At 43.5% G+C, this 22,600-nt stretch overlaps 1 protein-coding gene across 5 annotated transcripts in view; it reads left to right on the forward strand.

The window, feature by feature from the left end:
- FGD3 (FYVE, RhoGEF and PH domain containing 3) overlaps nt 1-18,576 on the forward strand; it is a 187,462-nt gene extending 168,886 nt beyond the window's left edge. For all 5 annotated transcript variants that reach the window (XM_005305430.5, XM_065551006.1, XM_065551008.1 and 2 more), the window contains 2 exons: nt 6,441-6,581; nt 17,183-18,576. In XM_005305430.5, coding sequence (XP_005305487.3) covers nt 6,441-6,581; nt 17,183-17,407 — 366 coding nt within the window. In that variant the 3' untranslated portion in view covers nt 17,408-18,576. The remainder of the gene's footprint in view (nt 1-6,440; nt 6,582-17,182) is intronic.
- Nucleotides 18,577-22,600: the final 4,024 nt, after the last annotated feature.

Raw genomic sequence — 22,600 nt, forward strand, 5'->3', positions numbered from 1 at the left:
GCAGTAGTAGAGTGGGATGGCCACTGTCTTTGCAACCTTTCTCTTTGGGGCAGACTGAGTGAGAAGAGCGGGCACACAGCACTCGCCCAGAGCTGTGCTCTGCTTCATGCTCCACCAAGCCATAAGGATGATCTTGTGCTTAAGGCATGGTGCTGGGAGTGGAGGTGTCATTTGTGTTTAACTGTCCCTCAAGGAATACTGCCTGCATTGGATGACCTGGGGCTGGTGCAAATGACCATATGCCGTAGCACAGAGGTGTGCTTAGGTGTGTGATGGGGGTGGGAGGAAACATGATCACAGTGCTTTGAGCTTTGTTTTGGCTGCAGAGCAGCCCTTTGACTACTGGGGTCAGCTCCCAGAAGTGAGCAGTTTCTTGACTTTACTGATTAATGGAATTCTCTGTTGTCTAGGTGCTCAACCTCAACTTTGTACTCCCATCCTGGTCCCAAATCCTAGAGGTGCAAAGTGGGGTAAAGTCATAGGTGCACGCTCCCTTCCTGAACTGTGTCTTCTGCAAGGCACAATGAAGTATCTGGCCCTGTGGCTTGATACCTTCAAGCTGCAAAGTCTCTCTTTTATACCATGCACCTGTGATTACAGCCCAAGAATAAAACTGAGTATGCCCCAGTATTGCATGCAGTATGTCACAATGACCTATCAACGCCATTTCAGCAGAACTATCTGCCAAGAAAGTTAAAGCCTGCACCTAAACAGCAGAGAATTCTGCTAATCCTAAAAGTCAGGAAGCTATTTAAAAGCCAGTGAAATGTGACCCAAGGCTTTACTTCAGAGAACAGATTACTTCCTGTAAAAATCCAAGAAATTGAGTAGTTTTCATTCACATGCTCAGACTTTTAGCTCTGTGCTAAGTCTTCAAAGGATCAGGTAAAATGCAAGAAAGGTGGTAAGTGCACAAAAGAGAAATATTTGAGCAAGTCTGTTTCTTCCCTTCCTTTTTTACATAAAACTTTGTTAATGAGCTTAATAACAATTTGAGAGCTTGCCACTTCACAAGTGCTATTACAGATGCCAAAAATCCTCTAGAGTTTTTTTCCGCTGGAAAGGCCAATACAGTATAGACATTTTTTCAGTCACAAAAAGCTTTTTTTCTTCCTTTTGTTACACGGCCTTGGGGTATGGTTCATCATATTTCCTCCCATTCATATACTAGAGTCTCTGCTAATTATAATGTTGGGAAAAAATGGGTTTCTAAACACAGGCTATAATGCAGTCCAAAGAGCAGCAGTAAAAATACTGCATTTTCTTAACTCTATCCTTCTGGATATTCTTGTTGGTTGATTTTTTTTCCCCACTCAAATCAAGACATTTGCCTAGTCTACACTAGAGTAAAGGATGTATGCGGTGGATAGAATGTCTTGTGCACTTCCTACAAGAGGGAAGATTGTGCATCTTGGTGCCAACCTGTGGTGAAGCAAGCTAAGTGGTGAACCATGGAATGGTGTCAGCCTTCCAGCTCTCCTTTACCAAATGACCTCCTACAAACAAACCAAATAGGAAGAGGTTACTTACCTGTAACTCTCTGAGATGTGTGATCCCTATCTGTATTCCACATATGGGTGCGCATGCGCGCTATGCCTCTGAGTCCAGAAGTGTTTCGTAGCAGTGTCCGTTGACCTGCACATGTGTAGTGCATCTCCTTGTAATCCCAGCTGAGGGTATAATCAGTAGTGCAGGTCGATACCTCTCCAGTTTCCCTCTTACCATCATGGAATCCAGTCTGAAGCAGAGGGTCTGGAGGGCGGGTAGTTGAACACATCTCGAAGCATCTTCAGTTACAGGTAAGTAACCTCTTCTTCTTTGAGTGACGGGCCCCTGTGTGTATTCCACACGTGGGTGGGTGACTCGCAAGCAGTGGTCATTATGGAGGTGGGTGCAAGAATGCCAATGGAAGTGCAATCTGCAGTACAGCCTGGCCTACAGTGGCTTCTGTAGCAGCCACTTGCGCAATGGCATAGTGCATCGTGAACGTGCGGACGGAAAGCTACGTTGCCGCGTAGCAAATGTCTTGCCAGGACGCATCCGTTAGGCCGATGTGACAGCTTGTGCTTGCGTAGAGTGTGCCGTAACTTTATCAGATAGGGGTGCATTGGATTGGTGTAGCATTCATAGCTGCACCCCGATACCCATTTGGAGATGCGTTTGGACAAAAGGACTGTTCGGCGACGGTCACAAATAATTAAAGCGATGTGCAAAAGGGTGGAGTCCTGAGTAGGCAGAATGCCAGTGCACGGCAGATGTCGAGGGGCATGCAAGGCTCTGTTAGTGAGGAAGCATGTGGTTTGGGGTGGAAAACCAGCGGGTCGATGCTCTAATTTAGTTGGAATTCCGACACCACTTTTGGGATGAATTTGGGGTGGAGCCACAAGGATACTTTGTGCTTGTGGGATATCGGGGGAGGGGGTGGTCCGCCATTGTGGCTTCTATTCGTTGCCCAGTCTAGATGAGGTAATGGCTGCCAAGAATGTCACTTTCATTGAGAGGTGGGAGAGGGAGCGTGTTGCCAGCAATTCAAAGGGTGGCTTCGTGAAGGCAGAGAGAACAAGATTAAGGTCCCATAGGGGTATCCGTGGTGGTCTTGCCTCAATTGTCGGCAAACAGGGCAAGATGGCTCCCCCAAAACGATATGGGGTGCCACAGGTGGCATCGCGGGAGGTTAGTGGGTCTCAACCTGCATGTCAAAACTGAGGTTTTGTCTGTTGCTGGGAGAGGGTTGAGGATATGGTTGTGGTGGAGGCAGGGAAGCGTGGTCGTTGAGATCCGGGTTGCTGACATGGGGGTTCCTGGTGACATTGGTAGGTAGCCGGATAAGGAGTGTAGGGGCGCGGGCAGAATGTTTGCCTCTGATGCCTGCATCTTGGGGATGGGGTATATATACCGAGGGACCGTAGCATGGCTCTGGAGACCTTCAGTGGAGGGAATCGTCCATCTTCTTGTGGAACAATTTGTTCCTGTCAAAGGGCAGGTTCTCGATTTGGATCTCCCTGGGGAAGCTGGATGATTGTGTAGCCACAAGTCCCAGCGCATAACACCGGTCGATAGAAAGTGACAGGACATGTCGGCCGCGTCCACAGCGGCCTGGATGCCCACCTTGGCGACCAGTCGTCCTTCGTCTACCAGTGCCTGGAATTGTTGCTGTTGCTCTGGCAGCAGCTTGTCCCTGAACTCTGCTAGCCTGGTGTAGTTGGCTAGCAGAGCCTGGTAGTTTGCAATCTGGAACTGTACTCCCACCGAAGAATATGCCTTCCTGCCTAGCAGGTCCATCCTCATTGCCACCCTGTCCAAATGAGTAGACTTCTGCGAGTGCTGGCGTGCCTGCTATGCTGCCACGTGGACAACCAGGGAGCTGGGGGGGGGTGAATGTGTAAAAAGAAAATCTGCCCTTTAGCAGGTACGAAATGCCTCTTCTCCGCCCTCTTAGGTTTGGGGGCACAGGAAGCAGGACTGTGCCATCCTGCCCACGCTGGTTGGAGGATGGCATTGTTAATGGGTAGATCTACCCCAAGAGGACCCCTGGGGTTGGAGGATGTCCAGGAGCTGGTGTTAGGGGTCCTGAACCTCCTCCAATGGGATAACCAGGTCTGCCTCTATCCCCTGGAGCAAGTCCTGGAACTGGCGATGGTCGTCTGGCCTTACCCTCTTCACGGGGAAGCTCGGGCACTGGTCCAGCCAGATCTGTTCGTGACATCTTACCTGACCCAGCCCAGCTTGGGGAGGAAATGCTGCACTTGGGAGCAGTCCACAGCAGGGATCTGCTTTTGTGCCCGTGAGGATGTTTTTTACTCTCATGCCAGGATTTGTCCTTGGTTTTCAATACTGGTGGTTCTGGGGCATGCAAGGTGCTGTGAGGGGCTCTCAGCATCGGTGACAGTCACTGAACAGGGGGGTCTGCCGGTCCCAGATCCGAGTGCGCCCTTAGTCTCAGAGCTTCCTCCATCAAGTTCTTAAGGAAGTAGAGCTCTTGAGCTTCCCGGGTTCAGGACAGGAAGGACATGCAAATGGAGCAGTACACTGTGATGTGTGCCTGGTCCAGGCAGCAGAGGCACCAGTGGTGCTTGTCACTCACCAAGAATGAGCGTGGGCAGGAAACGCAGTTTTTAAATCCCAGAATCTCGGGCATAGTCCCCTGGGGCAGGTTGGACAGTCCCCAAACAGGGAAAGAAACTACACTATCTAAATTTAACTAAACTAACTTATCTGCCTACACTAGAAAGACAATCTACAGCTATCTACACCAAATGAAAGGTAGATCACTCTCTTAGAAAACGAAGAGTGCGAAGGAATAGGAGTTCTGACTCAGTCCATGCAGCGGTAAGAGGGAACTGGGGAGGCGTCGATCCACACTACCTATTATACCCTCAGCCAGGAGCATGAAGGGATGCACTACACACGTGCGGGTCAACGGACACTGCTAAGAAATGCTTCTGGACTCAGGCGCATGGTGTGCATGTGCATTCACATGTGGAATATACATAGGGACCATCAGTCGAAAAAGAACCACAACTAATAGTGTGGTGAACAAGGCTGGTGCAGAAGGGAAGGCTGATGGATTTCTGAGTTTGAGGGGTATGAAAGGATGGTATCCTGAGGTACAGGTACTGGAAAGCCATTATGCCTGGGGGGGGAGGGGAGGGGAGGGGACAGCAGAATTTTTGCGTGTTAATGATCAGTATGCTATGACACTCCTTGGGGGGTACCCAGGGCTGTGAGGCACCTTGTTACCACTTGCCCTTAACATGAGGGAAGTTCTGTCTGTTCCTACCAGGGGTCAGTTCCCCAGCTCCACAGGCAACATAAGCACACCTCTCCAGGCCTGTGCAGGCCTCAGTCTCTCTACAGCTTGGTGATATAGGTGTGTTCCAGCCCTCAAGCCTTCCTAGCATCCTGCTGGAATGTCCAGCCCCTAGTCCACTAAACACTCACAGAATTCAGACTTGTTGCTCCCAAAGGCACAGTACACACCAGCTTACCAATTTCACCTCAGGATCACTGGCCCACTTAACACACAGCACTAAGATATTTTTACAGTGAAAACAAGAACAAGAGAATAGAGATTCAAGTGATAGCAAGTAAAAGTATTTGAAACAAATGGTTACATGTAAAATAAAATTGTAACATGCCTTTTACCGTATAACCTAATCTTAATTAACGAGATACTGTCTTGCTGAATGAAATGTAGCTCACCCAAAGTCTCCGCAGTGTTTTCCAGGCAGGTTGGCTGTGCCCTCCTTTCATAAGACAGAACATGCTGACAGTTCATCTCCTTGATGAAGGATCCCGGGTGTACCCCAGGGCCCCCAGTTATACCCCCCAAATCCATCCTCTTCATTCATAAGCAGGATGCCACCCCCTGCTGGGTTTTTTCTGCAGTTCTTCTCTCATGTGAATTCAATTCTCTTCATTGCTCAGTAATGCAAATAGAGTTACATTGTGAGACACACGGTGACCAGCCAGAGAGAGAAGTGTCTACTACCCCCTGCCTGAACAGAATTGGTTACCACCTTTTGGTGACCTGTCTTAACTCTTGTACCTTAAGAACATAGTTTTCAGTGCAGGTACATAACTCCATAAATATCATCCATACATATATTTCACTATAATTATGATGACCAGTAAACTTCTGGCTCTTGGAAGAGACCTTATGTGCCACCCTTTGGCAAACCAGTATGTAGATACCTGACCCAGGTGATTGCTGTAAACCATAGTATGTATCCCTTATGCCCTCTGCTACTTGGCAGTAAGGGGTCCCTGGGCCACATATGCCTCAGTCATACTCTCATACTGTCTTAACACTGGTGTAAAAGGAACTACACCTCTACCTCGATATAACGCTGTTCTCGGGAGCCAAAACATCTTACTGCGTTATAGGTGAAATCGCATTATATCGATCTTGCTTTGATCCGCCGGAATGCGCAGCCCCGCCCCCCTGGAGCACTGCTTTACCGTATTATATCCGAATTCGTGTTATATCGGGTCGCGTTATATCGGGGTAGACGTGTACTTGATAGTAAACCCAGAGCTCTTACACATCCTTGCAGCTGCTCTGTGCCTTTCTGATGGAGTTCACTTGTGCCGAGACACCTTTTTCATTCATTTTAAATCTCCTCCCAGCCTACTTGTGCTAAGCAAGAAACAAGCTGTGTCATCTTAATTAGCTTTCTCAAATTACACTGTGGAGGTGGAATTTTAACTCCCCAGTCATTGAGAGCACTAGTTCAGCACCTACCTCTAAGTACCTAGCAGCATACTATATCTTGATGATACATTATGATAATTAAACTCTTGTACAGGTATGAACTACTCAGCATTTGCCCTTCTGAATCACTTGGCTGTGTATGACTAAATATTGTACTTAATGTATAATTGTAAGTATCCTGACCACATAAGCATCCATCTAAGCAGCTCCTACTTTCTTTTTACAGAAACCAAACTTTTTGGCCGCTGAAAACAGCCTTTTCAGCAGCCGCCTCTTGTTCCTAGACAAAGGGAAGACTTGGTGCAAAATGTGTGTTACCATCCCCAAGACTGAACCTCTTGTCTTGTATCTGCACGGAGGAAGTCAGGTAAAAGTGACATTAAATGCTGAGTGATATCCGCAGCTAGAAGCATAAGTTTAAGTATGTCAGTCTGAGAAATAGGACAAAGGATTTGGCTTACTTTCAACAACAGAAATTAACTTGGCAGTCTGAATTTAGCACAAAGCCTCCGAGATTTCAAATTTCCTTCTTATCTGGAGATGGAGCTTACGAGATTTTAAGCAAAATGTCTAGCCTCATATCTCTTTCTAAAAAATATAGCACAAAAGAAGGATAAATCAATGATAATTATTTCAGTTAATATTTATTTTCCTAAGGTTTCAGAAAGGCATATTTTCAAAATAAATACTCAAAGAGTTAATGACTTGTTATCTGGACCTAGAAAATACGTAGGACAGCAAAGTGGTTCTGATAGGTTAGTGTTGCTTTAATCCTTTTTTGATTAATGCTATTCCAGTTCTGGGTTAAAGTGAGATGGATTTACACAAATTCAGATGTTCTGAAGGGTGGATGAAGTGAACTCTGTGAAATGAAAGCCATATGTCTTAACAGCATCTGCTCTAGGGCTGATGTTATTTTTTTTTAATTGTTTCTTTGAAAATGATTGGGGGAATACACTGTGGTAAGTTAGGTGCTTGCTTATACAATGTACGTTTTTAAAACAAAATTTAAAATTTGTTTGAAAAGGTACTCAGACTAAATGTAAGATGATGAAATCAAACCCTCCATTACTGTTGGAAAAGTAGAATGACCAGGCTGAAAGTAGAGGTCCTTCAGATTTAGCTGTAGTACCACAGCTCCACATCTCATTTATTGTTATGTGCCAGTGGTCTTGTTTTAATCTGTGTTTGGGGGGAGAATTTGGGCCAAATTCAGCTCTTTGTTACCACCATGCAACTCCAGAGATGTCAGTGGATTTATTTTTGATTGGCACCAATTTATCAGACAGTAAATGAGAACGTAGCTTTTATGGGTGATGTACTGTGAGGGCTTTATTTTCCTTAGTTATTGTGACTGTGTTATCCATGTGTTGTAGAACTATAGGAAAATAAAGCTTCCATGTAACAAGTGTAAATATGTGTACCTCACCCTCAAAGACGTGCATTCTATTCATGTCCTATTAGAATAGATTTTTAAGCTCACTTTTTGTAGTGTTTTTATGTGTAATATTTAGGAAGCTGGAAACTTGAATTGAAGGATATGTGTATATGATATCGGCTTTGCTTCAGCTGGAACTCATACTATGGAACAGGGTAGCCTTCCAAACCATTTTACAGGCACCCAGTTGCCATATTTCCATTCTAGCACTAGGGCCTGCATGGCTGAAATTATCAGTTTGAAAAAAGAAATCACCTTGGACATGAGACTTAAATGAATACAGCAAAATCTAATCTTTAGATCTCACCTGGAGTCTGTTTCGGGTAGAAGTTGTTTTTAAAATAGTGTAGAAAATATTGTTTTCCATAAAAATGAGACAATTGAGGTGAAATTCATCCAGTGCAGAGGACCAGCACGATTCCTGTGCATCACTTGAGTCCCATTTAAACTCAGTTTAAGTGGAACATAGGCCTTATGTGATGAATTTCTCTCCACAGAGTGAATTTCACCCTCAGGGCACATCATATGTTATAGGGTTTAATATGAACTAAATCCCCTATTTGGGACAGGTATTGCCCCCTTCCCTTTGCAGGTGTAGGGTGCCCTGACCGCAGCAGAATGAATGTATTTCCCCTCTGCAAGATTGAGTGGGATGCAGGGACCTCCCACAAAAAGTCCCTGTGTGCTGCATAACTCTGTTGTCTTCGTATCTGCATGTACCCCAGTGCACAGAGGGGCTTGGGGGCAGAGCTGCAGATCTATTGACCTTTTCTGCTCAGAGGCAGGGTACATCATTTCCAGGCATACTGCAAACCAGAGGCTGCAGCATTTGCTGCAGAGCAGCTCCACTCCCCCAATGTGACTTGGGAAGAGGATTTCTCTCTCTAACTCTGATCACACAATCCAGTGTCTCAGCACAGCACTAATAACTCACATAAGACAAACCAGTTCCCTTGGATGCACAGCAGAAGAGAAACAGCTGTAACATGCAAAACTTTTCAACATACATTGGTTGGGGAAGTGAAACCAATGCCTGGAGACTGGGGGAATTTCTACACAATCAAAGGCATTATATTATTTCCTCGTTGCCCTGCCACACTTGAACTTGAGCCTATTCTGGGGAAGGGGGTATCTTTGACACTAAGCATTAGTTGGATGACTTTATAGAACATTCATTAAATCCAAAGGCTAGTACTTCTGCCTATTCCAAATATAGGATAAATCACCTCCCAATAAATCCCATACAGAGCAAGGTTAATCCAGCTCACATTCAGTAACAAGAACTGTAGATTTACTATCAGAAATCAAATTGCTGGCTGGAACCATAACAATGAAAATGAGCCCTTATTTCAAGATAGCATTCCCCCCCACCCACCCCTTCATGTGCTTCCCACCATGTATGGCAAACTGAAGGGAAACAATTACAGAGCAATCTATTCCGCATTCCCTGATATAATCCAAATGTTCAGTATAATTCCAATTGACATATAATACCATGTACTTACACTTTCTGATAATAATAAGAAATAAATAAAAGCTCTCCAATTCAGATTAATAGATTCCATTCTTAAATGTTATTTTCCTGGGCATCACTAGTGTTTTAGATATCAATCCATTTTGTATAACCCTCCCATCTCATACCTCATAAATCTCCTTTGTGGTATTGCTGCTTATAGTATACAGAAATAACAAGGCATGAGATTAGCAGTGGTGCCCCCCAAATTAAATGACTTCACAGTTTGTAAGTGCCTTTTAAACATTTAGGACGATAGGAGGCACCCCCTCAAATTCCTGATATATAGGATCCTGGGCCCTAGCTGCTGAATAAGATATATAGCCCTCCAGAGAGAAACCTTGGCTATCTAGGAAAGCAAGACTTGTCCTGGTTAGAATTTGTGTCAGCAAACTATTCTTATGGAGATTCTAAATATAGAGTTTATCATTAGTGAAGAGAACGAGCAGAATCTCCATTGAAAATAATTTTGTTCCAGGTATGTCAAGGAGGCATTTCAGCATCTAAAGAGGCGGGTGCCTTACTGGGATGACATTGCCTACATTGGCATTAAAACTCCTGTAGCAGAGACCAGGGGAAACCATGATCAGTGCATACGAGATATGCCTGTGTGGAAGCTGCAGGATCATTTAAAACAATGAAAAAATAACTCTTGGGGAAGGAGGAATAATTCCAAGTGCTGACACTCTGGAACTCTTGGCAGATATCCACAAAGTAAACTCCTTTCTAGTGTCTGAGTGTTTTTATCTTGTGGCCTCCACCTTATACATCTGAGACGAAAATCCAGATACAAATAAAAACAAAATTTTTAGTCCGGAATAATGTGAGATTCAGGAAAACTGCTCCTTTGCTTCTGTTGTTTGTTCAATGAGGGTGTAATTCACACCTATGTGGAAGGCCAAAGCCGGGCCTGTGCACCATTTAAGTCCCACTTTTAAGCTATCAAAGTAGGGATCTCTGCATGGGGGTGAATATCACATCGTTTGTTTGGTGCATGAATATCAGGCAAAGTGTATTTGTTCTGGCATTGAAGTCCACGTAGTACAAACCATTTTTATCTGAGTGGAAGTGTGTAAGGTTTGGAACAGACATAGGGTAGTTTGGGGGAGCCTTTTAAGCAAAGACACTACTTCAAGCTTCAGAGAACTAAAACAAGTTTTATGAGTGTGTATGTCTCCTTTCTAAGCTTCTAGAGAGATGCTGAATGAGCTTGGGGCTGCTCATGCAGGCTCTGTTGGACTGTAGTCAACAGAACTGACCCCAAAGTATGAGGTACTCTAACTTAACTACATGGGAAGGAGAGGGTTGAGGTGTCACTGAGCTTGATTCAGCTCTGACAGCTGAAGAAGTTGGGATACTGAGGATAATTCCAGGATAGTGAGAACTGGTGTGACTGTTTACATCAGGCCTGGGCTAGAAATAAACCTTTTTTCAAAAATTCCTACCATGACTCTTTCATCCAGCATGAAAATAAACACTGACTGCACCTAGAAAATAAGATCGAAGCAACTGGGGCAGTTGTTTGAGACCTCAGGGGGGGAAACAGCTTTTGCTACTCATCAGTGACTTTTCTGGTCATGTTGGGAGCACCATTACCTAGCTCCAGAGAGAATTGCGTCCAATCCTTGTTCATGGTTGCCACAGTGCAAGGCCCTAAGTAAGGGTCTGATCCAGAACCCTTTGAGGCCAACGGGAGTCTTTCCATTCACTTCCGTGGGTTGGGATCAGTCCCTAGGTGCATAGAGAGCTAGTAGGGGGAAAAGTAGGGAATTCTTCAAGGCTCTGAGACTCTACAAAAGTGTGGGGGGGAGGGGGGAGATCCAATAGAGAAAATGCCTCATTAGGAATCTTTATATCTATTATTGTTCATTATTGCAACTAATGGTTTATTTTCCCTCTATTTATATGTAACTCCTATTAGCATTAATGGGAGCTATGCAGATGTATTCAGAGGAGCTGAAATGGTGCTCACTCACTGAGAGACCCCCACTAGGAACTGGACTTGAGCTATTTGCTTGAAATCCCAAGTCCTGCATGTTGTAATCACCAATGCCATAATGTTAAAAACAACAAATAAACCTACTGTTAATGTTCAAATTATTAGAATCCTACAGATGATAGACAGTAACACCAAAAGGGCGCATGCTGCGTGTGATTAGTGACAATGCTCAATACCTGTTTGATTTTAATTTAACACAGCTTTATCTATCATTTTGCTAGAGTAAAGCCTTGAGAGAGAATTCTCTTTTGCATGTGGGTAGTTCGATTTGATAATTTATTGCTACCATGTAATCCAAATTATTCCTTACATAAATGTCACAGTACACCGCAGGCCAAATCCAGTAGATGTTTACAAATGGAATGCACCACTGTGCAGATGGCCAGCATGGCAAGGCCTAGGCTCCACTTAACGCTCAACTTAAAACTTAAACAGGAAAGATGCAAGTGGTGCACACCTAGAAATGATGGGATACTACTAAGTGCAAGAATCCTGAAGAATATATGTGCCCTCAAGTAAGGGCCTGATTCTACAAGGTGCTGAGTGCCCTCCATTTCCACTGACTTCCATTCCAGCAGTCAACTGGCAGGACTAGCCCCTTATAGATTAGTAAAAAGCAACAGAGGGTCCTGTGGCACCAACAGAGGGTCCTGTGGCACAGAAGTATTGGGAGCATAAGCTTTCGTGGGTAAGAACCTCACTTCTTCAGATGCAAGTAATGGAAATCTCCAGAGGCAGGTATAAATCAGTATGGAAATAATGAGGTTAGTTCAATCAGGGAGGGTGAGGTGCTCTGCTAGCAGTTGCGGTGTGAACACCAAAGAAGGAGAAACTGCTTCTGTAGTTGGATAGCCATTCACAGTCTTTGTTTAATCCTGATCTGATGGTGTCAAATTTGCAAATGAACTGGAGCTCAGCAGTTTCTCTTTGGAGTCTGGTCCTGAAGTTTTTTTGCTGTAAGATGGTTACCTTTACATCTGCTATTGTGTGGCCAGGGAGGTTGAAGTGTTCTCCTACAGGTTTTTGTATATTACCATTCCTGATATCTGACTTGTGTCCATTTATCCTCTTGCATAGTGACTGTCCAGTTTGACCAGTGTACATAGCAGAGGGGCATTGCTGGCATATGATGGCATATATAACATTGGTGGACGTGCAGGTGAATGAGCCGGTGATGTTGTAGCTGATCTGGTTAGGTCCTGTGATGGTGTTGCTGGTGTAGATATGTGGGCAGAGTTGGCATCGAGGTTTGTTGCATGGGTTGGTTCCTGAGTTAGAGTTGTTATGGTGCGGTGCATGGTTGCTGCAAGATTATGCTTAAGGTTGGCAGGTTGTCTGTGGGCGAGGACTGGCCTGCCTCCCAAGGTCTGTGAAAGTGAGGTATCATTGTCCAGGATGGGTTGTAGATCACTGATGATGCATTGGAGAGGTTTAAGCTGAGAACTGTAGGTGATGGCCAGTGGAGTTCTTTTGTTTTCTTTTTTGGGCCTGTCTTGTAGCAGGAGGCTTCTGGGTACATGTCTGGCTCTGTTGATTTGTTTCTTTATTTCCTTGTGTGGGTATCGTAGTTTTGAGAATGCTTGGTGAAGATCTTGTAGGTGTTGGTCTCTGTCTGAGGGGTTGGAGCAGATGCGATTGTACTTCAGTGCTTGGCTGTAGACAATGGATCGTGTGGTGTGACCGGGGTGGAAGCTGGAGGCATGAAGGTAGGTGTAGCGGTCGGTGGGTTTTCGGTATAGGGTGGTGGTAACGTGGCCATTGCTTATTTGTACGGTGGTGTCTAGGAAGTGGACCTCCCGTGTAGATTGGTCCAGGCTGAGGTTGATGGTGGGGTGAAAGTTGTTGAAATCATGGTGGAATTCTTCCAGGGTCTCCTTCCCATGGGTCCAGATGATGAAGATGTCATCAATATAGCGTAGGTAGAGAAGGGGCATGAGTGGACGAGAGCTGAGAAAGCATTGTTCCAGGTCAGCCATAAAAATGTTGGCATATTGTGGGGCCATGCGGGTGCCCATAGCGGTGCCACTGGTCTGGAGGTATATATTGTCACCAAATTTGAAATAATTGTGCTTGAAGATAAAGTCACAGAGCTCAGCAATAAGTTGTGCTGTGTCATCATCAGGGATACTGTTCCTGATAGCTTGTATTCCATCTGTGTGTGGGATGTTTGTGTAGAGAGCCTCTACATCCATGGTGGCTAGGATGGTGTTTTCTGGGAGGTCACCAATGCATTGTAGTTTTCTCAGGAAATCTGTGGTGTCACGGAGATAGCTGGGGGTGCTGGTGGCGTAGGGTCTGAGTAGGGAGTCCACATATCCAGACAGTCCTTCAGTGAGAGTGCCAATGCCCGAGATGATGGGGCGTCCAGGATTTCCAGGTTTGTGGATCTTAGGTAGTAGATAGAATAACCCCGGTTGGGGCTCTAAGGGTATGTTGATTTGTTCCTGTATTAGTGTAGGGAGTGTCCTGAGTAGATGGTGCAGTTTCTTAGTGTATTCCTCAGTGGGATCTGAGGAAAGTGGCCTGTAGAATTTGGTATAGCAATGCCCGTCTGCTATGTACATTGGTCAAACTGGACAGTCACTACGCAAGAGGATAAATGGACACAAGTCAGATATCAGGAATGGTAATATACAAAAACCTGTAGGAGAACACTTCAACCTCCCTGGCCACACAATAGCAGATGTAAAGGTAGCCATCTTACAGCAAAAAAACTTCAGGACCAGACTCCAAAGAGAAACTGCTGAGCTCCAGTTCATTTGCAAATTTGACACCATCAGATCAGGATTAAACAAAGACTGTGAATGGCTATCCAACTACAGAAGCAGTTTCTCCTCCCTTGGTGTTCACACCTCAACTGCTAGCAGAGCACCTCACCCTCCCTGATTGAACTAACCTCATTATCTCCATACTGATTTATACCTGCCTCTGGAGATTTCCATTACTTGCATCTGAAGAAGTGAGGTTCTTACCCACGAAAGCTTATGCTCCCAATACTTCTGTTAGTCTTAAAGGTGCCACAGGACCCTCTGTTGCTTTTTACAGATTCAGACTAACACGGCTACCCCTCTGATACTTATAGATTAGTGTTGCAGCTACACAAAGGTAACCCAAATTCCCTTCCTTTTGTTTCAATAGTGTCCACAACCTTGGGCCACACAGAAGTTTATATACAAAAATACACACCCACACACACACAAAACAAATCTACTTTGAGAAGAAACAAACTGGTCAAATTAAGAAAAAAAAAGATATATGCACTGTTAACGTTAAATGTGTCTGTTAGTATTGTGCAGGAATAGCAGATACAGCCCAAACATCAATTTATTCTTACACTGTACTTCCAGACTGCAAACGAGAGAATTTTCCAGTGCTGTCAGTGACCTTCAGTTTAATCATGATAAATATTTAATCCTTATTTTCTTAAATGTTAACTACAAGATCAATGAAGCAGACCTGGGGCTTGAGTTTGGCACTTCTTCACTCCTGCGGAAATGAATGTGCATATATTACACCCATAAATCTTGCATTTGCTTGCTTCAACCAGGCCCATACGCCTCAATGTATATGCTCAGTTTGTGCATGCAAATGCAACGGGTGCATTGTTGTATAGGTACAGCTTAGGTGTCAGTGTCTAGACATTTTCCCTGGATTGATATTTCACAATAACACTGTATCTAAAATCAGAACCAGATACTTCGGTCTTTTACGGCCATTTCACAGTTGTCTCCCAGTGCAATGCTACCCTAATGCAGATGGACCTGCCCATTGGAGGATACTCACTATGAAGATGAGTTCTGAGGTGGCGTAGAGCCATTGTGACAGCTCTTTCGTTGCCACTCCCCAGTTATAGCCATGGCTGGGGTGTCCCAATTCTCTGATGATCCCCTGTTGGTGCAGTTTACAGTAGCATTCACACTGTTCTAATCAGCTTTGGAAGACCAGCCTAGTGCTGAGCCATCTGAGAACTGGAAGCTGCAAAGCCACTTTGTTCTTCCCTCCACCCCCTCTTGGCTGGCCTAGGGGATTGAGCCGGCACGTTCAATGAAGAGGTTAACTTCAGCTTTACAAAACCAAACTCAAGTTGAAGGAAATCTTACTAGTATAATACTATTGGTATGCAAATCAGGCTTCACATGCTAATTTAATAAAATGAGTTGTACTCTGTGTGTATCTCCATAACTATGTATGCTCACATACATTGACTGCATGAGATGCTACAGGAATTTAAATTCCTGTTAAACTTTTAAGATCACCCCAAATCATATGATCATCCCTTGGTTCCAGCGCTGGGATTCCCTTATAAACATGCTTATGGCAGGATAACGTGCTCTAGCGTTCTCCTCATTTCACAGATGTGGACGCTATGGCACAGCGATTGCTCAAGCCCCAACTTTGGTGTGTAACATTTAGGCTGCTAAGTAAAATGTCCTGATTTTCAGAGGTGCTGAATATCTGCAGCTCCTGCTGAACTCCTGGAGATTGAGCCCCCGGGGCTGCTAAGCATCTGTGGATTTAGTCATCTGGCTTTAGGAGCCCACCTTTGAAACTCCTGGCCTATGTCACTGGACAAAGGCCACAAATGAGCTCAGGGTCAGTTGAGCCTAGATTCTTGCACTGTCTCTAGCTAAACCCTCTCATGCTGTTGAGGTGCCTCCCCTTGTGGCTCAGCAGAGGAGTTGGTTCATCCTCAAGTACACGGCTGGTAGTGAGCTTATGGCAGCCCTGGTAACATCAGTGCTATTCCTTAAATCTCCGAACTCATCTCGAGGGTCTTCTCAGAAATCCAAAGATCTCTGGGTCTGATTTTTCTGGACTCCAAAGCCCAGGTGTGGATGGCTGTGAAGGGAGTGTGAATGAAGCTTTCAACCCTAGTGACTGGTGAATGAAAGCTGGGATTCTTCTGTGTACTTCTAGGATCCCCCCACAAACTAGAGGAGAGCTACAGTTAGTCTTTGTTGCTTGCAAAAGCCAGCTATGCTTACATGACCGCCAGCTAACCATAGGGATATCTTGTTGAGATCTAGGAGAATCGCATTTGGTCATCCTTGGTTGGAAGCATGGATTGAGCTAATATAATGTTTGAAGAGGGACTAAAAGCAGAAAATACCAAGTTTCCAAAGGGGTGTAGTCATAGTTGAAATGCTACAGAAATCCCTAGCCATGCCACTGCTGGGGCAGGGTTCCTGCCTGAACAGGGAGAGTCTGTTAAATGAAAATAAAAACGATTGAATCGTTTAAAAAATAGAAATCTAGATTTAAAACCATTTTTGCTGTACAGGTCAAGTTCTGTGTCAGCTTGTACCCTGAGCTATTGCACTGAGCTCAACGCAAGTCAGCGTAGAACGTGGCCTGGGGTGACATACAGTGTGCACACGTGTGTGTGTGTGTATAATACATATAATTATTTGTTATAAAACGCAATATAAAAAAGGTTTGTCACCTAATTAGCTACAATAAGGGTGTGCCTGCACTTCGAGTGAGGGTGTCATTCCCGCTGGAGGAGACATGCCCATGCTAGCTCTCAGGGAGCAAGCACACAAAATAGAATACAGCCACAGCACTGGGAGGGGCTACTTTCCATCCAAGACCCTAGCTGTGTACTTGGGGTGGCTGGCCCCTCCACCTCCATAGCTGCATTCTGTTTTCAGTACACCAGCTCAGTGAGAGCTGGTGCAAGCATGTCTCCTCGAGCTGAGAATCAACCCCCCACCCCCCTTGATGTGCAGACGTACTCTAACACACTTATACAACTGTGTAGTGAATTGCCGTATGGCACCCTAGCTGTAGGTTGTGACCGATGGTATTTCCTTGCTGTTTTGAGCTGAAGTGTCCCCCTACCTGTTGCTCAAGGTAGATCTTAATTGGAAAACCATTGGAAAATGAGTTCCCTCAGATCATTCTTAAATGTTTGTGAGAGGAAGCCTTTATAGTCTGTACATTGTCTTTTTTTCCCTTCTATTTCAAATGTTCTGTTCTGTTGGGGTTTCACTTTTGCCTTTCCCCCCCATGTCTTAGGATGGGCAGGCTCCACGTGCTATACCTCTGCCTGGATACGCAGTCAGTTTACCAAGTTCTGGTGAGAAGTTTGAAGTGAAACACGTTTTTAAGCTTTGCCAATCCCAGCAAACTATATATTTCAGTGCAGAGGATGAAGAACAGCAAACAAAATGGATGGAAATTCTCACCAAAGCGGCTAAAGGGGAGACTGAAGATCTAGCTGAAGAAATCGGTCACCTGTAGAGCAAGCTCCATTTAGTTTCTTTAGTACATGCTATAAACCATCACTTGAATTCAGTATTCATGGCACTTTGGAATCTGTATGGCTTTATATTTTCATGAGTCCGCATAGGAATTTCAGTGTTTTCTCTGCTTTCATTGTACATTTATCACGTACAGTGCTAGCTGTCTGTCATATATTATGTTAAAGGAAAAAGTAGTTGTAGTTGTTGAAAGTGTTTATGCTGGTTTTACGTAAAAAGACAAGGAGAAAAGCATTAATTTGATCAAAGGTATCAGAAAACCATCAGTCTCTTGTTTTCCTAAATGTATATTTTTTCAGTCCTTTCGATTGCTGTTCAGTGCAGGATGTGTATAGTCTGTGATTAGTTATATAAATGCTGTCTTTAAGGTAAATGTTGTAAAGGCTTGTGGCTGGCCACTGACATTCCATTCCGTTCTCTGTCCTTTCCCTTCTGATAAAATGGTCTTTGTGAAATGCAAGCAATTTACTGAATTTTTTCTTTTGCTAAATGTGTTTGTCTCTGCTATTTTGAGATGACATGTTCACAAGATGAATACTGTAGAAGAGACTTCTAATAACTACTGCAAACCATGCAGAAAAGAACATTGAGAAGCCGGATTAATATTAATCACTTATGTATATTTTTTTCTCTTTTGAAAACACCTTCCTTATTTCATTTTATGAACCCATTTTAATGTAAGTGAACAAACATTTTATACTGCAAACTGGGACATGACCAATAAACAAGAACATTTTTAGTACACACCGTACAAAAAGGTGACTTTTTTGTTGTTGTATTGGTTACCTTTAAAGTAATGTGGGATTTATTTATATAATTTGTAAATAATGTTACATAAGTATTTTAAAACATTTTAAAGGTTTTGCGCTAATAACCGGATTTAGTTCATAAAATAAGAGATTTGTATGAATTCAATTTGTAATTTAATTTTCCTGTTTACCTGTATTCGTCTTATTTTCACACTTATCTATTTAAATAAAATCCATGCAGTAACGCCTGAGCCAGCTCTCCAAGATACTGCAAGCTTTAGATCAACATTTAACATAGGTACAGTATGAGAGTAATGTCTATTTCTAGTGATAGCAATGGTGTAGTGCTGATATGCAAGGAGAATAATGAAATAAAGTGTCACATTACTGTAATTTGAAATGGTTTCATTTAACTTTTGTTTCCTCTTCAGACTTCTACATTATCTAACTGACATTTGTAAAAGGAGAAAGCTGGTCCACATAGCCAGAGTTTCAGAGTAGCAGCCGTGTTAGTCTGTATCCGCAAAAAGCACAGTTTTGTGGGCTAAAACCCACTTCATCTGATGCATGCAGTGGAAAATACAGTAGGAAGATATATATATACACACAGAAAACGTTCTCTGTGTATATATATATCTTCCTACTGTATCTTCTATGTTCTCTGTGTGTGTGTATATATATATATATATATATATATATATATAACTTCTTACTGTATTTTCCACTGCATGCATCCGATGAAGTGGGTTTTAGCCCACAAAAGCTTATGCTCAAATAAATTTAGATAGCTAGAGTTTGTTAGCAGAGTCAAAAATTAAGGTTCTGCACCAGTGAGTATTTCCCTTATAAAAGAAGCCACTCTGCTGACAAAGGATTCAGTTGTTTTTTACTTTGAATTAATGAATCCCTATCCATAGCTCTAATGGTAATCAAGACCTACAGTAGTAAAAAATAAAATACATACATGTAATGAACTGCTCATACAACTTCATGTAGTTTTGCCCACCACAGCATTACTGTGATTAGAGCTGGTCAGAAAATGGAAAATCATTTTTTGCAAATGTTCTCAAAGTTATTTTTGTTGTGCAGGTTTTGAAAAGAAATTATTTTTTATTTAATTTTTTTAATGAACATTTTTTTGTTTTGCAATATGTCATTGCTCACCCTTCTTTTTGCCACTGAAAAAGGGAGGGAGGAGAAAAAGATAGGTGACAAACCAAAAGAGAGAAAAGGTGAAATTTTTCCAGTTTTATCAAGAAAACAATCTAAAAAAAAAAAAGAAAAAACCCAATCCCCTCATAGAGAAAAATCTTTTTTAGAGCTGGTCCAAGTGTGACAAAATCCACATCTAATCATCCTAAATTCCTCAGCTCAGCACCTCCTCAAATGCTTTGAAAGCATTTTCTAGTGTATCTGGGAGGTCAGCATATGAAGGTACTGGCAGGTCCAAAGGGGAAATGTGGCCAGAGTCAAGGATCCCTCGCAGAGAATGCCCTACCAGCAACTATTCCCATTTAAAATGGGATTGGGCAGGTTTTTGCCTGGAGCATCTCTGCCGATCATGACTCTCTGCTGAGAGAGGTGGTGTTTCATGTAACCAGGCCCCAAACAATGTAGGGCTTTATAGATTGAAGCCAAAAACTTAAATTCCACCTGAAAATCAACAGGAGGCCAGTGCAGATTCCAGAGCTCTGGTATTATTTGACCTCCGCATAAAAATCCTTTCCCTCCAGAAACAGCCTAGAATCTAACAAGACCCTGAAATCACAGACTTGTGTTACACTGGGGTCTCATTCCATCAGTCAGGGCTGCCATAGTAACCTGTCATAAGTCTGCCAGGGTAGGTCTACAATGCAAGAACAACAACAACAAAGCCACTGCAGCAGCAAGTCTCAGAGCCTGGGTCAACTGGCTCATGCTAGGAGGCTAAAAAGAGCCATGTAGGTGTTCCTGCTCAGGTTGGAGTCTGGGCTCTGAACCCGGCTAGTGGGGACAGTCTTAGAGCCTGGGCTGCAGCCCAAGTGGCAATGTTTATAGTAGCCCTGTAGCACATGCCCAAGTCAGCTGAGCCAAGCTCTGAGACTCATTGCCACGGGTTTATTCCCCACCCCCACCCCAGTGTAGATGTACCCGCAGTTCCTTTTCTCGGTCTACAGGATTCCTGATCTTGTCTGGACTGAATGTTAGAGCCTGATCTCGCTCCCACTGGAGTCAATGGGACTCTCTCCACTGACCACAGGGAGGGTTGTCCAAGACCCTTAAGGTATGTCTACACTACAATGTAAGCCTGTGCTTAATGTTAGACCCCTGGCATCTACACTGCAATGGTGCTAACCCAAGGCTCGGACCCAGGACATGCAGGGCTGGAGGTCCGACCTCGAGTCAAGCTGGGACCCAGGATCCAAGCTCTACTGTTTTGCAGTCTAGCCGCAACCCCACTTGACTCCGGACCCGGGAATCATTCGGAAGTATCCCACAATTCCATGGAACAACTTTCTTATTCCTCTTTCTCCCAACAGTGTGCCGTGCACTCTATTGAAAACGGAAGCCCCCTGCCCCCTTGGCAAACAGCAGCAGCTCAGGTCAGCATTAACCCATTCTGTTCTGATCACCGATCTGCAAGCACGCTGTCAGAGAGCCTCCTGGGTTTGAAATAGAGAGCAAACTGATCAAGCCTTTTGCAAAGCGAGCTGCTTCCTGGTAACGTGCAGGAGAGGCAGTAAAAGTTTTCCCACAGTGTACCGTGATCCTAGAGCTAGAGTGGCTACATTTCCGGGGGGGAGGGTGCTAGGGATTTTGTGGCATGGTTACTTTGACTCAGATCTGCGCACTGAGCCCTAGGTTTGAGAACAGGTCAGAAAATTCCTAACTTAGGGTTAAAATACAATATAGATGCTCAAGCCCAGGGTTCCCTAACGCGAGTCAGCTGACTCGAGTCCCACTAAGTCTGAGTTTACATTGAAGTGTAGACACACATTTGGTGAGTTATCTTCATCCTAAATCCAGTGTTATGCAGGCCTTGGGTCCTTCTTTCCTCTTCTCGGGTCATGACTGAGTTGCAAGCTGCATGATATGGGAAGTGTCCAGTGATTAGAAAGATTGAGACTGGGAAAGGTTTGACTCTAATAATGTGTAGTTCATTAAGATTTGTAGACGCACATTACTCCATATTTCCTTTCAGCTTGGTTAGTCCACATACCCTGCTGTGTCAGGAAACCATGTCTTCTCTCTTATACACTTGTGCAAATGAGAACTTTATTAAAAACAAATCACTACAGTATCTAGTTTTGCATGATGATAGATATACCAAGATTGCAATCAGCTAAGTCAAGCAGAGTTCACTAATTCTCAGAATCAGCTTCCTCTATTTGGTTGTATGACATATGTCAACGGTGTGCTAAAACTTGCTAGTATAATGGTAATGAGGCGAGCATATTTTTTTTAATGTTCAGTGATAAACTAGGAAAACGACTTTTTTTTTACATTGTGTGGTATGGATATGATACCAGTAAGAAACTGTCTGCGTTACATACTAATAGTAATTCAAATCTTTCCTTTATTTACATGCTGGTTCAAAGAAAGATAAATGAGAATAACAATTAAATGAGCAGGTAATTATCAGCCCTCCACATCAGCACCGAAGTGCAAAGATATCATTTTGCCTTTATTAAAATCTGATTCAGTGATACCAAAACATTTGTTTCCTGGGTCTGTTTCTTGTAGTCACTTCCATATTTGTATCCTACCACAATTTCCCAGAAACAGGTGCACAGCAGGTACTGAAAATGTAGATTAAAGTTTGTGGTTAACCTATGCAATGCGTATTTCACTTCCTGTGCTGTCTTTCACTTGTAATACTGAGTGTTACCTGCTAAATATAAATGGCTGTGTATCTTGTACATCTACTTATGCTAGTATGTTGCTTTTTTTAAAAAAAAGTATCTAACATTTCTCTTTTTCTGTTCTTCAACCCATATGTGGCTTTTTGTTTGCCTTGTGCTCTTGTCTGTTTCACTTGGCTGGGCAGTCTGCAGGCCTGAGGAAGCTTGACTGAGTTGAGTGATTACATTTTGCTGTAAAATGTAAGGATCATAAAATAAACTCTTCAGAAAGCAGTCACTGGTTATCCACAGATGCTGTGTGATCAATGATCACAGAAGATTAGAACAGGAGGAATTTTAAGTTCTTCTTTGGTGTCACACAGACTTGCTCCAAGTCAAAAGAGAACGCAGCTAAGTAAGTTTTCCCCTGTTGTATGTTGTGAGTGCTAAAATAAATTGTAGGAATATTATTTAGTTTGTTTTATTTTGATTGAGAGTAAAATGCCAGAAAGTGCACCCATTCCACTAACATTTAATACATCATAATATCAAAGTGACTTAGTTAAAAACAAGAGAGAGATAGGAGTGTGATAGATAATGGCC

Source organism: Chrysemys picta, chromosome 7, assembly GCF_011386835.1.
Source record: "Chrysemys picta bellii isolate R12L10 chromosome 7, ASM1138683v2, whole genome shotgun sequence".
Lineage (NCBI taxonomy): Eukaryota > Metazoa > Chordata > Testudines > Emydidae > Chrysemys > Chrysemys picta.